The following is a 16,223-nucleotide window of genomic DNA, read 5'->3' as shown; positions in this document are numbered from 1 at the left end:
TGCTCCTGTGGTTATCTGTCCTGTGCCCCCCCCCCTCCCTGGTGTACATATCGTCTATGTTTGTCCTGAGCCAGATCGTCTTGTGCCCGTGTGTGTAGTGTTTGTATCTGGTAGAGAGTTTTTCAGTCTAGTCAGGTTAGTATTCGTAGTAAATACTTTTGAACTGCACCTTTTTACCATCTGTCTGGATCCGTCTTCGTAACACTCGCATGTAAACATGAGAGAGAACCAACATTAGTGCCACTTTTCCCGTTGATAAGTTCCTGTTATTTGTGACCATCAGAGACCCTGATTCCTAAATCTTCCGTTCAGATACAGCTAATTTGCTTGTGCAAATATTTTCGAGGAGATATAAAATGCTAATTATTGAGCTTTAGAGGTGCTGGAAGGTGGATTTTGCTGCTTTTTCACGATGTGCCGGAAAAAACTAAACTAATCTTCTAAGAAGCGAATAAGCTTATTTCCATAAATGTCAAACTATTCCTTAAATTTTGGGGTTTGAATATCTGTCTCATTCTGTCCTTCGTTTTCCTTCCTCTATTTCTGTCTCTGCTCTCTTTTTCTTCATCTCCCTTTTTGGTTAGTTTTTAAATTGTAATGTATTTTTGATGACTTGTCCTTTCGCTGCTACTATGACGAGTTTCCTCGGTTAGAAATTTGAATCCCTTTCCACTCTCCTCTCTTTCTCTCACTCCTTTCATCCCTCTCTCTCCTCCACACCTCCCCACTCCGAGCTTTGTAGGTCTAATGTAAATTACTCCACTCCCAAGAGACACTGAAGGCATCCCAGTTCTCCTGCATTACGGCTACCCACTCTATAGCGTTACATAAAACCCACAGTGTGAGATCACAGTCCTATCTGGTTACCCCTTACTGTATTTGTCTCCTCAGCCCTCCTCCTTATGTTTCACCTGCTATCAGCTGTCACATTCCTGCAGTGCAGCTCAGTCAGTCTTCGGCCCGGCTGCCGTTGTTCCAGCTGCATTTTTAACCTAATTGTTCTTCTTAGGCGCCGAACCATGTCTACCGCCAGCCCTGCCTCCTATGAATCACACTGATGTGATTCAGGAGACGTGAAGAAGCTGCTCCTGGATCACATTATTTACAGATTCACATTTTGTTACAGTGCTTTGAGGTTGATGTTCGTCTCCGTGTTGCTGGTAACTTGAATGAATCGCAGGTGTGACCTCCGCTATCACCGTGCAGGATCACATTAAAGGGGATGTGATCACTGCAGGGGGGGGGGAGGTGTAGAAACACCAACCAAATCATCCTTGGCACCCCTGGTCTTCCATAAACGTGACGATGGGGTTAGTTTAGCTACAGAAGAGTTCATGTTTGAATGGCCTGAGGCGTAAAGACGGTGCCTGTATACCTATTTATGCCTAGAATATGTTTTTAGTGGTGGTATTTAAATGTATTGAAGTATTAAAACATCATCAGGAGCTTCTCAAAATACTCCTGCTGCTGCATAATCGACGTCTCCACAGTCTATCTGGGTGCTCGGTGTGTTGCAAACCCAAAATACAGCCAAATCCGCTGTGTGCAGAGTGTAAATGCACCACACAGAAATATCATATTCCACCATATTTTATTCTCTACACACACACAACCCACATCCAACCTCGCGTTCTACATGGAAACAATGAGGAAGTTAATTCTGGTTGTGCTCACTGTGTGCGGATATTGAAGAAACCAGTGATATTTAGAGAATATTGATGAGCGCAGTCGGGATGATTTTCCTCCCGGCTCTGAGGAGCAGTTTTGGAGCAGCTGGAGCGGCGCGCTGACGTGACACTGACAGCAATGCAGAGAGACACATTTGGAGGAATTTTTAGGGCTGCTGGCAACGGGAAATTATCACCCGCTGCTAGATGCTGTAGCTGCAGGATTATGCAACTGTGTATCTCTAAATGAAAATTTCCACTGATGCCTCAGGACCGTGAAAAAAAAATAGCTGGGAGAGTAAAAGACAAGGCATCAAAAAAAAAAAAAAAAAGAAGAGAGACGGCGATCGCAGGAAAGATGCTTAACTTTGATGTCGATGCTTCGGCTGCATTGTTCTTAACTTTCCTGCAAACAAAGCAGGTTTGATTGAGACGGAGAAGCAGAAAGAGAAAGAGAGCATCTGCATCTTTGGCTGTTCTGTGTGTGTGTGTGTGTGTGTGTGTGTGTGTGTGTGTGTGTGAGAATCTCAAACAATCATAGATTTCTTTCATCTAATTTTAGCCACGCTGTTAGCTCGGTTTGAGGGATGGCCGTGTCTGCTGGTCCAGGCTGAAATATATATCTTAACTAGCAGATGATTCGCCGCAAACTCTCTACAGACATTCATGTTCCCCAGAGGATGAATCCCTCTGGCTTTGTAGAAATTGACAGTTTTTTATTTTTGAGTAAAATATCTTGTATCTTGTTATACTCCCGATACCCAAAGGATAAACTCTCTGGACTTTAACGGTGATTTATCTCAGCATCTACTGGGTGGACTGGCTTAAACGTTTTTACAGACATTCACGGTTCCCAGATGATGCATCCTATGAATCGTCTCACTTTCCCTCGAGCACCACGATGAGGTTGATATTTATGGCTCTGGGTGACGTATTTCCACAACTATTGGATGGATTGTGATTTAATTTGAGATTCATGTTCCCCCTCAGCTTTTGGTGACCCTCCTCGTTTCATCCTGCCGATGTTTTGATTCCTGTATGTGTGTGTGTAAATGTCAGCATGCTAGCAGGCTACCCTAAGATGGTGAACATGATAAACCTGCTGAGCGTTACGTTACAGACTCTTAAACTCTCTTCTCCTTTACTATCACCATTCATCTTAGTTAGGAATCTCTTTAATTCTACTCACCTGAGCTGCTGTGATACAGGGACACCTTCGATGATGCATGATTTTAACTTCAGGCGTCCGTTCACTCGTACTCACCTGTTCCCTCCATCGTTTTCATTCCCAGCAGCACATTTTGTCATTTAAATGCATGGGGTGTGTGTGTGTGGCTGCTGTCCCTGCATATCTAACTGAAGTGTGAGACGTGTGTGTGTGTGTGTGTGTGTGTGTGTGTGTGTGTGTGTGTGAGACAGTATGCCATCTGTGTGTTTTGGCCACAGGTCATTTGGCCAGCTTCACTGCCGTAACGTTCCACACCATTTACTCAAATCAGACAACTGCTACCTAGCTGTCTGCCTGGCGCACACACACACACACACACACACACACACACTCAATCATCAATCGTTGGACTTCAGGGTGGAAACTTGGATTTATAAATAAACTTTATAAGGGGATTTGCATGCAGGCAGCTATGAAATGCAGTAAAAACTCAGGCGTAAAGGTGCTCCATCAGGGTTTTCATAGCAGATCGCTGATCGCTGGAGGTGGCACGGATCACTGATCACAGGGATCTATTTGAATCCTCAATCCTGTAGCATTATTTATTTAACTCTTCTTGACAATGTTTTATGTTAAGTATTAAAATGAAGCGATGAGAAAGTATCATGAACTGACAAATTGGTTCCTGGGAGCAGCTTAGTTACTAACAAATCTAACTTTACTGTGGAATGAAATAAATAAAGAGCATTTTATAAAATTAGAATAGAAGCTAAATGAGGACAATACACCAAGTTATTATAGTGCTGCCGATAACGCCGGGTCGCCGATTGATCGGAGCACCTTCACATATGACCGAACGTCTGTCAGATTTGGACGTTATCTTTCTACAAATATATGATGCATGACGTTGTCGAAAGAAGCTTGAGTTCATTTTCCCACACAGTTCAGCTGCTTCACGTAAAGTCACAATGAGTTGTTTACAGAGCGATTCGGTGCACCATGCTGCAGCAAACAGCCTGTCAGAAAAGTCAAATATAAAGGCTTGAATTTGCTTAACTGGAAGAGTCAGTGCGGCTCTTCAAGATTAGCTGAGACAGCGCAGACTCTGTCCAAACACACTAGCAACCGTTAAGATATATTCCCCCTGACTCCACAACAGCCTCTTTATTTTTCAAGTCATGTTTTATATCCGCAGTCGCTCTGATTTCCTTCCCATGGCCATTCAAAGGAATGATCAAACAGAAATCCTATAAAGGAGGAAAACTGTGTAAATTAAGTTATTTCTTCTCCCCCCTTTTTAACTTTAATGTTGCGTTCAGGGTCCTGGAGATCCCAGAACCTCTTTACCAGCTCTAAAGACATGCGGATCGATCTTTCATTAACCTGATGCTTCATGGCGTCTCCTGGTTTTATGATGATTATTATTATGATGATGAACTGATGACATTTTCCAGAAGTATGACACATTTAAGTATGAGATCTACTTTTTGTCAACAAAAGCAGCACTTGTTTATTCATGTTTCGATTGATATGATTCTGGAATATTTGAAGAGAAGTTAAATTTTTTTTCCCTAAATCTCTGTAAAGATGTGGGCACAAACAGTCTGATAGCTAGCTTAGCTTAGCTTAGCTTAGCTCTGGTCCGGCTTCCTCTCTCACTGTGAGGCGTTTAATTCAAATGTGTAATATCTATTTCAGCAGTAAAGGTGGAAATATTAACCGATGATAAAACAACAATTTGAATAATCGTCAAATAGCTCGCAGTGACTATCGACTGTCACCTTCATGAGATGAGCGTGGTGACCAGTCCGATACTGTCCAACACAGGGTGTTTTTTTTTTTTTTTTTTAGATAATGTCAGAAGGAGAGAGAGAGAGAGATGTTTGCAGTTATTACGGGATCATCACTGAGGTCTGCTGCACCTCCAACAGAGCGAGATTAACCACTGGCTGCAGAAAACGCTCCAACTAGACACTTCTTCCTTTGTGCATCTCATTTGAGACTCAATTTGCATCATCTGATCATTCGGATGATGTTTTATAGTCACTCCATCACGACAAGAACACATCCGCTCCCAGCATGACGACTCCCCGACTACTTGTAAACTCCGGAAAGTGCGATAAACATTACTGTGTCTTTGCCAGATGGACTTATTCATTCGCATCAGGAAGCTGTTGTGTGTCCATGTGTGACTGTTCAGTTATTGCATCTGTGTAATGTTCTGATATTGATTTCCATAATGTATTTTTGTGGTTGGGAACAAAGCGTTCGCCCCCCGTCGAGAGACGGATTGTCTGAAATGAACTCAGCCTCTCGCTTTGCTGTCGTTTTCTTTCATTTATTTATTCTTTCACTTCGTTCTCTTGTCTTGTCTTTTCTTTTACGCCCCATCGCTCCATCTGTCCTTCAACACTCTGCCCCCCCCCACCTCCCTTGTATCTCTCATGTATTCTCTCTGGTCAGAAAATCATATGAAAGGTTCAGAAGGGGTTTATCACGGTGAAGTGATAAAACATGTAATCATATACCTTCCCTTCTATCACGGGGAAATAGACATGGATGGCACGTCTCGGCTCCTGCAATTACTCTGTAATGGCCTTTCTGCCTCGTTTGTCTCTTATTGCTGCGCTTTCACAGAGAAACGGCCTCAACTGTGCTGCTGCTGCTGCTGTAGAGCTTCAGCAGTACAGTAAACTAAATAATTAGGTTTGATAGGGTTATTGATCACTGAAAATAAACTGATGTACTTTACGTTCTGATTCTGGTTTCTGCACCAGGTGTAAAGCCTCCTCGGTCCATACAGCACCAACACAGCACTAATGTGTTAAGGCCCAGTATTATTAGAGCACATTTATTTACATTAATGTTATGCAACAACCACACAGCAGGTGTGTTTTTTACCTTAAAACTGCCTCAAATGTTTTGCTGGTTACACAAAATATTGTGCGTATGACACTCGAACCTGCAAAGAGTTCATGTATTAACAGATGATGACAAACTGTAACGTGTACGTTTGAAAAAAGAGATCTGTGAATGTCACCGTGCGCCTGGATGAGACTGCTGAACCCAAAAAGCTGTGGTTTGATCTGAGTGTGTGAGTGATCACCTATTCCATGGCAACCTGCCATCGTTGTGCGAATGATGTGTTGAATTTCAGTGTTGGAGCACTTTGAGGCCAGAAAGGAACCCATACAAGTACCGTCCATTTGTTGTGAATATATAAACATGCCACACGCTTTGGGACGGTCTCTTCATGGCTTTGTACGTACGTAAAGTGAAACAAATAGTCGTCTAATGAATGAAAAGAGGAGCTTGAGAGAGACGTCCTTATCGGACGCGGTCAGTCCCGGCCGTTCGATCGTCCGACGTGCACTTCTGCTGGAGTCTGCCGACCCCTGAGGTCTTGCTCGTGTGCTCTGTGCAGTCGTAGCCAACGCTTAATGATGTTTTTCTTGTTTTCCTGCAGTATATCCAACTTCACCCCCAAAGTGGGAGAGAAGGACACCCAGAGAGCGATCCGACAAGCCTTCAACGTGTGGCAGACTGTCACTCCGCTCTCCTTCCAGGTCAGAGGAAACCGCAGGAGGCAAATATTTCTGCTGCTGCTGAAACAAATACTAGATACACGTGATGGATACTAGTGATGCTCCCTTCTGTTACAGTTTCATGTGTCGGCGCCTCGTGCTTTTGTAAATGCCCCGCTGATTTAGTTTATTCCTACATCATGCATCAAATAGAATGAAATTAAAAGAATGATAAATGGTCCTTTTCTAACTCTGAACTTTGCCTTAAGAACAGGCGATTAAAAAGGTTTTGCCAAGATAATGTGTTTAAGTTTCTCATTTTTTATATCATCTGTGAATCTTTCTTTGACAATCACATTAGAATATGGCTCGTTTTTCTGGATGTTTGTTTTTATAGTATTATTTTCGGCCACATTATTGTGTCTTGGCTTTTAACTTCTTTATTTTATCACATCCAATCATCTTTAGAACTGACTATTACAACCGAGAACACTGATAAAGGTGAGCCTGAAATATGCAAAACACAAAAAATATATAGTCACAGATGGGAAGAAATGAGAAACACATAAAGATTACTCTGGCAAAACCTTTTATTATCACCTGCTCTTATGAATGAATGAACACAGGAAGGTATTTAGTTGAGACTTCTCAGACCTTCACCTTAATAAAAGTGGGGATGAAAAGCTGAGGGAGCCTTGAGGAACATGCAGAACCAAACTACTTAAGTATAAAATAACTATAAACCTATAAAAGAATGGAATAGACTTTTATAATCATGACGAAACATCTTGTTACAATCAGGAAAATGAGTTGTTGATGTGAGATGAAGTGTTTTTATTATCGGCCTCCTTCCTCTGGTGTCACTTCTCACTCCACTCTGCTCCTCTGGTGTCCCGTCCAGGAGGTGCCGTACTCGGAGATCAAGAACGAGGGGAAGGAGGCTGACATCATGATCTTCTTCGCCTCCGGTTTCCACGGTGACAGCTCTCCATTCGACGGAGAGGGGGGTTTCCTGGCCCACGCCTACTTCCCCGGCGCCGGCATCGGAGGAGACACACACTTTGACTCCGACGAGCCCTGGACGCTGGGCAACGCCAACCACGACGGTGAGACGTTTAAAGAGCTTCTGCGGTTTCCCTTTTTTTTTTTTTTTTTTTTTTTTTGACCTGCACTGCTCAGTGAGTTTAATCCTGCTCAGTGCTTAATGATACAGTGATAGTCATGATTACAACCCTGATAACCTTCTGTTTGCCTGCGAATCATCTGGTCCCTCTAGAATTCAGATTAGTGCCGAAGCTAAATGTCGGCATACTAACATGCTCACAGTGATGGCGCTAACATCCTTAGCTTAGCATATTAGCATTTGCTCGTTAGCACGATGAAGCCAAAGTATTGGAAAAGTGAGCTGATGATGAGTTATTGTGATTCGTGTGAGTTCATAGCTGCAAGGAAATTCATAGATATGGAAGTACTAATGGAGAATAATATAAACTTTCTTCTTTATCTTTGAAATAACCACAATTTTGTTTTATTGTTTTACTGTTATTGCTGGATGACCTTGGTTTACACGGACATTTCTTATTCATTAAGCTGCCTGAATCGAGTTAATTGCAGCCAGTGAAAACACAGTGATTGACAGTTAAGAAATACCAACTGATTCAATTATTTATTTTTTCAATTATTGATAAATAGCAATTGCAACCGAAGCGCCTCATGTGTGAAGATGTCCTCAGACGCTGCTCCGCTATCTTTGAGCAGCACACTGTTTAGTCATTGGATGAAAAAAAACTCTTCACTTTGTAGTTTTTCTTTTTCCCCCTTTCTTCTATCTCAGTTTGACAAATGACTTATGCCAGATTCCCTCTGCCTGAATAAATAATGTGTGGGGGGAGAGAGAGAGTGAGAGTGATTGGGGGTGGGGGGGGGTGTTCTGGTTTGAGAGATTAGCGGAAAAGAGAATTAGCTTTGACAGAGAAGCTCTAAATTTGCCACACCACATTAGAACAAGTGTTTAAGTCTTGTTCCAGTATGAGCTGTCCCAGGACACAGTCACATTTCTCAGGGTTCAGTCATTAAAGCAGCCGGAACAGCAGTAACATATACTTCACATAGACTACTCACAAAAAGTTTGGGATACTCGACTTTCAGGTGAAATTTATGGAAAATGTAAAAAGTGAATGCTACAGTGATATTATATCATGAAAGTAGGACATTTAAGTAGAAGCATGCACTGGTGATTTCTTCATCTTAAACAGTTTATTGAAAGAAAATCTACCAACAGTGGTAGGTAAACCACAACAAAATATGTCAGTGTCTCAATAAATTGGGATGTGGCCAAAGGACGTCCACTCCTCTCCTTTCTGTGACTCTTCCAGTCTCTGTATCACTGTTCCAACCTCCTGATGACACTCTGTGACCCTCTAAGCTCAGTGAACACCTCCGTCTGAGGACTTCCTGTTTGAAGCCTCCAGTGTTGAGGTGCTGCTGATCAACTGTTAGGTGTCGTCTTGGTCTCATGATGTCAGAATGTGAACAGCAGGATGAGGAGGACTGTTTAAATACCAATTCTAACTGAAGCAGGAAATGTATTGGTGGATTCATGGATCAAACCTGTTGTGAATGTTGCTGTTAAGCTTCTTGTTAGAGAACAGCAGCTGGTGCAGAAAGTACTGAGACACTGAACAGTTGGACATGTGCATTCAAAGGTTTAGAGAAGGTCACATTAAGTTCACCTGGAAAGGTTATCAGGTTCATAGGTTTCACCCGAAAGCCGAATATCCCTAACTTTTTGTGAGTTGTGTATACGTGCATTCTTAAACTGGTCCTCTTGTTAAACTGCTGGTTTGCTTTGCATCAAGTAAAGTACATACACGTGTGTGTGTGTGTGTGTGTGTGTGTGTGTGTGCACAGTCACCCAGGTGATCTCACAAACCACTCTTTATCTCTAAAATCCCTCCACACACACACACACACACACACACACACACACACACACACAGAGTAATTGAAAGATTAGAAACAAGATAGTGAGAAGTTCTCAGACGCTGCGAAAACTAATTCACGGTTTCGGCTTCAGAAGGACGTCGTGAGGACAAACGGCCCTCATTTTCACTTTGGCTTGCCTGGTTTATTTCTTCTTTTTGCCGCCGCTGAGGGACGGCATTAGTGGGATTAACCTGTTAACACCTGGAGGACAGAAGCGAGAAAAGTGTCCACATCGGAGACACAAGCTGCCGAAACTGCAAACGATTTGCCTCCTGTTCTGCCGTCGGTACTTCAGAACGACGTTCACGTTGGTGGAACATGAAGCGCTTAGATTTACATCCCTTCCCTTATTTTCAGAGCTAATACATGAACTGTTGATCCAGTGTTTCCCATCTTCCCTGAAGCTTTACCGTACCATGCTTGGCTAGTCTAGTTTAGTTTGTTACATTTATCTTCCAAATTCAACTTTGAATGTTTTCACGCATACGTCTGCAAAAGTCTACTAAGGTTCAGCTCCAATGAAACGACTGGACGGCCGACCTGTCTGTCTATCTGCACACCTGTCTACCTGTCCACCTGTCTACCTTATGTTACGTCTGTGGTGGCTGTTTTGCTTGGGTTTATTCTGAAGGGATCATTTCGGTTCGGATGCTTTAAAAAAAACCGGCTGCTCCTGTTAGATCCTGACTTCAGTGCAGACGAGACGGATATCTTAAAATCCATTTTTTCGCCTGATGTTAAAGAACGGAAAGTCTGCATGTTTTGAAACTGTCAGGATGCTTCCACTCTTTGATGGTACAGCGTCTTTATGGGTTTCACACTCCGCACTGGCACTTGTCCTTGAAGCTGTGATCATTCGCTTGTACGAGTCTTTTCAGAGGCGTAAAGGTTAAGGCCACGCAGGAATGGATATCTGTAGGAAATGTCTTTGGCTCACAACATTTTGCCACATCTGCACTTTAGACAGAGTCGACAACTTGTCTCTGTATGATCTGTGCGAGTGTAAAAAAAAAAAAAAAAAAAAAAGGACCATAATCCTCTAGAAAGGCAGAGACACACACACACAAAAGTGGTGGAGACGGAAACATTAGCCGAACAATAAGTGCTTAAAATCTGAAATTACCACTGCGACTCTCAATGTGATTATATAACATTTCAGTTCTTTTAAAGTAGCGTGAGTCTCTGCCTGTTTTCAGATTTTCACCCTGAGCTCAGTTTAACTAATATAAACTCTTCATTTTTAGGGCCTGAGCACCAAGCGGTGCGAGGACCCTATTGAAACTGCGTGGGGGAAAAACGTGCAAGGGAGGAAACGTGCCAGTACCCAGAAACCAAGAGGTGTACGGACCTCATACTCCCCGAGCACGAAGGGGATGAAAAAATACATCAAATGGAAAAAAAAACAGGCAACCAGGGGGCCAAAAACATAGTTGAAATGCAAGGAATTATTATTATTCTTCTTCTCCGAAATGAAATGCTAATTTGGGGACCTGATCATGCACGAAAACTCACCAAAATTTGCACAAAATTCAGACATGGCGAAAAATTACGTATTTTAAAGGTTTTGCAAATGGCCGTGGCAAAATGGCTCTGTAGCGCCACCTAAACTCAGCCCCGGAACTTTTATGTACATGTACGAAATTCGGTGGGTTCGTGTATCTCTTCAAGACGGAAAAAAAAGTCTCTTGGAGCGATGACCTCAACCCAACAGGAAGTCGGCCATATTGGATTTTTCATGCATTTTTGGCGATTTACAGGGGACGTAAATGAACGAACTAGTCCGAGGGGGTTCAAGCAATCGACTTCAAATTTGGTCAGCTGGTAGAGAAGGCATCAACGATGAAAAGTTATCAAAGGTCTCTACAAAACTTTAACGGTTTGGGCGTGGCGAGCTGGCAAAGTTCAGTGTCTCGCCATGACTCGCCATCAAACAGGACATTTTTAATAACTTGACTGTACGTGATCCAATATGCACCAAACTTCACATGTCTGATGAGAGTCACATAGGGGACACAGGAAGTGACATGTAACTCCTTCATGCACTGTCCAACATACATGGAAATTCTGAACCGCGTGGAAGGGTCAGAGTCCAGCAACGGGACGAAACCGCCGCACGCCCCGACGCGTACGGAGGTGCGAGGGCCCTCCAACGCTGCTTGCAGCTTTAATTCCTTTTATTTTTCATGATTTGCACACTTGATCCTTTGTATAAGCGACGGAGCGAGTGTTGAATAAATCTGCTCTTGTCTGCTAATTGAAATAAATATTTCACAGTGGACCTGCTTCCAGACAGAAATGAATTGAAAGATGGAGGTGATTTGTCAGGAGTCTTCCCGTTCAAAATGATCTCTGGCATGCAAACTCCTCTCTGCCGCAAACGATCGTCTCTGCAGGAGAGCAGCTCGGGTTGAACAAAGCAGCTCTGTGGACACGTCAAACCGTGGATTACTTGAGAGACAGGTTTCATCGCAGTAATATCAAACATCGTCTTTATCGCAGACAACTGCGGCGGCAAACGCGATAGAGGAAGCCGTTATCGTCACCGCGGGGCGCCGAAGCAGCCTGTAGACCAACCACAAGGGGATGGGGAGAGAGACGCATAGAGAGAGAGAGAGCCCACTGGGAGTTCCCTCAAGCTGTCGTGCATAAAGTGCACGTCTTGTGCTGTAAAATCATCTTTATCTTTGCTGCGACAAGGAAGAATGAGAGGTATAGGGAGCGGAGAGATAAAGGGAGGAGGAGGAGGAGGAGAGCTTATAAGAAGGCAGAGGAGAGGGATGAAAGCAGTATACAGAGATCAGAGGTGCAGAGCGACCTGTGAGAAAAGTAGAACATCATCAGCAAACAACAGGGAAGTACAGAGTAAAATATGTATATTAACCCAGTCTTCTTTACTTTACTGGCCACACTGTGTTGATCCTCCACTTTGTTCCAGACTGAAATATCTCAACATCTACTCGACTGTTATGACAGTTTGTTCCCCAGAGGATGAATCCTAATGACTTTGATGACCATGTGATTTACCTTGAGGTTTTTAGTGAAATTACTAAACAATTGGATGGATTATCGTGACATTTGATTGTGACCACACATTTAGCGGTGGGGTTTTCCCGACCTCAGGCAGCAGCAACCTGATGATGCGGAGGAGGAGGAGGAGGAGGAGGAGGATGAACCTTCATGGAGGGACAAGCCGGCCTGTACGGCCTGTACCACCGACAAAGATATCAAGAAATCCCACCAGTGGCTTGAAAAGGCTGCGTCAAAAGACGGCACAGAGGGTCTACCACACCAGACAGGACCACAGAGGGTCGACCACACCAGACAGGACCACAGAGGGTCTACCACACCAGACAGGACCACAGAGGGTCTACCACGCCAGACAGGACCACAGAGGGTCTACCACGCCAGACAGGACCACAGAGGGTCTACCACGCCAGACAGGACCACAGAGGGTCTACCACTCTAGACAGGACCACAGAGGGTCGACCACACCAGACAGGACCACAGAGGGTCGACCACGGAGGGTCGACCACGCCGGAAGGACCACGGAGGGTCGACCACGCCGGACAGGACCACGGAGGGTCGACCACGCCGGAAGGACCACGGAGGGTCGACCACGCCAGACAGGACCACGGAGGGTCTACCACGCCGGACAGGACCACGGAGGGTCGACCACGCCGGACAGACCACGGAGGGTCTACCACCGGACAGGACCACGGAGGGTCGACCACGCCGGACAGGACCACGGAGGGTCGACCACGCCAGACAGGACCACGGAGGGTCGACCACACCAGACAGGACCACGGAGGGTCTACCGCCAGACAGGACCACGGAGGGTCTACCACGCCGGACAGGACCACGGAGGGTCTACCACGCCGGACAGGACCACGGAGGGTCGACCACGCCGGAAGGACCACGGAGGGTCTACCACGCCGGACAGGACCACGGAGGGTCTACCACGCCGGACAGGACCACGGAGGGTCGACCACGCCGGAAGGACCACGGAGGGTCGACCACGCCGGACAGGACCACGGAGGGTCGACCACGCCGGAAGGACCACGGAGGGTCGACCACGCCGGACAGGACCACGGAGGGTCTACCACGCCGGACAGGACCACGGAGGGTCGACCACGCCGGACAGACCACGGAGGGTCGACCACGCCGGACAGGACCACGGAGGGTCGACCACGCCGGACAGGACCACGGAGGGTCGACCACGCCGGACGGACCACGGAGGGTCGACCACGCCGGACAGGACCACGGAGGGTCGACCACGCCGGACAGGACCACGGAGGGTCGACCACGGAGGGTCGACCACGCCAGACAGGACCACGGAGGGTCTACCACGCCGGACAGGACCACGGAGGGTCGACCACGCCGGAAGGACCACGGAGGGTCTACCACGCCGGACAGGACCACGGAGGGTCTACCACGCCGGACAGGACCACGGAGGGTCGACCACGCCGGAAGGACCACGGAGGGTCGACCACGCCGGACAGGACCACGGAGGGTCGACCACGCCGGAAGGACCACGGAGGGTCGACCACGCCGGACAGGACCACGGAGGGTCTACCACGCCGGACAGGACCACGGAGGGTCGACCACGCCGGACAGACCACGGAGGGTCGACCACGCCGGACAGGACCACGGAGGGTCGACCACGCCGGACGGACCACGGAGGGTCGACCACGCCGGACAGGACCACGGAGGGTCGACCACGCCGGACAGGACCACGGAGGGTCGACCACGGAGGGTCGACCACGCCAGACAGGACCACAGAGGGTCTACCACACCGGACAGGACCACGGAGGGTCGACCACGCCAGACAGGACCACAGAGGGTCGACCACACCGGACAGGACCACAGAGGGTCGACCACGCCGGACAGGATGCTCCTGAAACAATCCAGATCGCAGGGTGTGAGATGCAGGCAGGAGCAGCGAACATGCGACACCATACCCACGTGGCTGGCATAGTGTCCAGGAACATCTGCATCGAGCGTGGGCAGGAAGTCCCACGGTCAGGATGGAAGAAGTGGTTGAGAATGACCGAGCTAAGATCCTGTGGGGCTTCCAGATGCAGACTGGCATTGTGCTGACGGATGCAACAATCCTGAGCGACAGCAACGTCAGAAAGAAGGAACATGAGAAGCTGAAAAAGATGTGGGCAGTGAAGGCAACAGTGGTGCCAGTGGTGATGGGGTCCAGCTTCAACATCTGAGGAGCACAATCATAGGAACAGTTCCTAGGATTTGTTTCATATATATTCATATAATTTGTCAAAATATTCCCTGACCTCTGTGTTTCAACCCCAGATTTCACCCTTGGCAGCATGAAAAAGCCTCTAAAGACAACATGTGTTGCATCATGGGATATTAAAACCTTAAATTTAGCTGCTTCTTATGGCTGTGCAGTCCAACACGCTTTATTTTTAAGAAAACTCTTCTTAATTGGGGCTTTTGAAGAATTACACCACTTTCACACACTATAGTTCCCTCAATCAATTTGGACTGATTGTTTGTTTGTTTTTTTTAATCTTTTCTCAGAATTATCGGTAGAAATGTAGAAAAGAAAGGATATTGAGTGTAAATAAAGGCTTTATTGAATGCAAACTTTAGACTACATGCAGGCCATTCTGTCTCGGTGACAACAGGGAAAACAGAGGGAAAAGTATTGATTGTACATCTGTTTGCATTTGAAAGAGCAACAGGAAAAGAACATTAACGAAAAAAAGAGCTGAAAGAAACTTCCAACCATCCTTACAGTTACATCAGCTGCCGGCCACCGACGCTGTAATCTTCAAACACACCAGCCGGGGTAAAGAAAAAAAAAAAAGATAATTATATTCTGTAATTAGGTTCAAACAGAGTCAAACCAATTACTGAGCCGATGAAATGTATTAATTTGAGCTCTGCATTCAGACCGTAAGAAGTCATTAAGTGTGTGACAGCAGCTCAGAATCTCAGCTCTTAAGATTGTGACAGAGAGCCCGGTTTTAACAAACCCCACAGGAAAACATGACATTCGAGAAAACACAGCCCGCTATTCTTGCTATTTTTGATTAGTTGTAACAGGACTACAAGTAGCAGTGTGAATGGTAGACGTGGGGTCTTTTTTTTTTTTTTTTTTTACTGCTATGGGGCGCTTCAGCTAATCATCCCTTTTTAAGGAATAATCCAAATCCTCCATTTTTGCCTGAATCGTTCCTCCTCCTCCTGTTTTTTCATCATCTGTCATCATCTCTGTCGTCTCTAAGAACATCCTTCAGCATTTACACATTTTAGGCCCACTTGTCATTTCAAGTGTCTCTCATATCAGGATTAAAATCCAGATTTGATTTAAATTTAGCCACATATATGTGTGTGTGTGTGTGTGTGATCGTGTCCTGGGATCTGATGTTACAGTTGTGCCAACATCAAATAATGAAGGGACGGAGACGTAGTCGTCTGCTGTACATGAGGAGACGTTTATTGCACCGATAAAGATCTAAATACAATCTAACGCAGCCTCCTTTTATAAGGGAAGCGCTCGCCTAACCAGTGAGCTCATCCATCATCATCTCTGCCTCAGCCAGATCACGTCCCCCTTTGTCCATACCAAAAACAATTTAGGAAACACATTTTTCCTCTTGAGAACCGTCATGGTTGAAAAGAGGAACTGGTATAACAGCCGAGTCCATGTTCCCGTCCCCTGAGCCTGATCCAAGCATGGCTACAAAAACAAGTTCTTCATATCACTGTCGGGCCTGTTTGTGTGTCTTTAGCTCACACAGTCATCACAGTCCTGGAAAGTTGCTCTCAGTCTTTTACCATATCGATATAAAATATATAGAACATCATGAAATATGGGATAAACATGCTTTTACATCAGTCAAGAGTGGT

The 16,223-nt window shown here is 45.6% G+C and overlaps 1 protein-coding gene across 1 annotated transcript in view; it reads left to right on the top strand.

Moving 5' to 3' along the window:
• The window catches only part of mmp24 (matrix metallopeptidase 24), a 71,685-nt gene that overhangs the window by 29,802 nt on the left and 25,660 nt on the right, over positions 1–16,223 (top strand). Inside the window, 2 exon segments of the mRNA XM_070842104.1 lie at positions 6,302–6,401; positions 7,261–7,465. Of these exon segments, the coding sequence (XP_070698205.1) occupies positions 6,302–6,401; positions 7,261–7,465 (305 nt within the window).

Source organism: Pempheris klunzingeri, chromosome 2 (genome assembly GCF_042242105.1).
Source record: "Pempheris klunzingeri isolate RE-2024b chromosome 2, fPemKlu1.hap1, whole genome shotgun sequence".
Taxonomy (NCBI): Eukaryota; Metazoa; Chordata; class Actinopteri; order Acropomatiformes; family Pempheridae; genus Pempheris; species Pempheris klunzingeri.
This window is presented reverse-complemented; position numbering and strand designations above follow the sequence as displayed.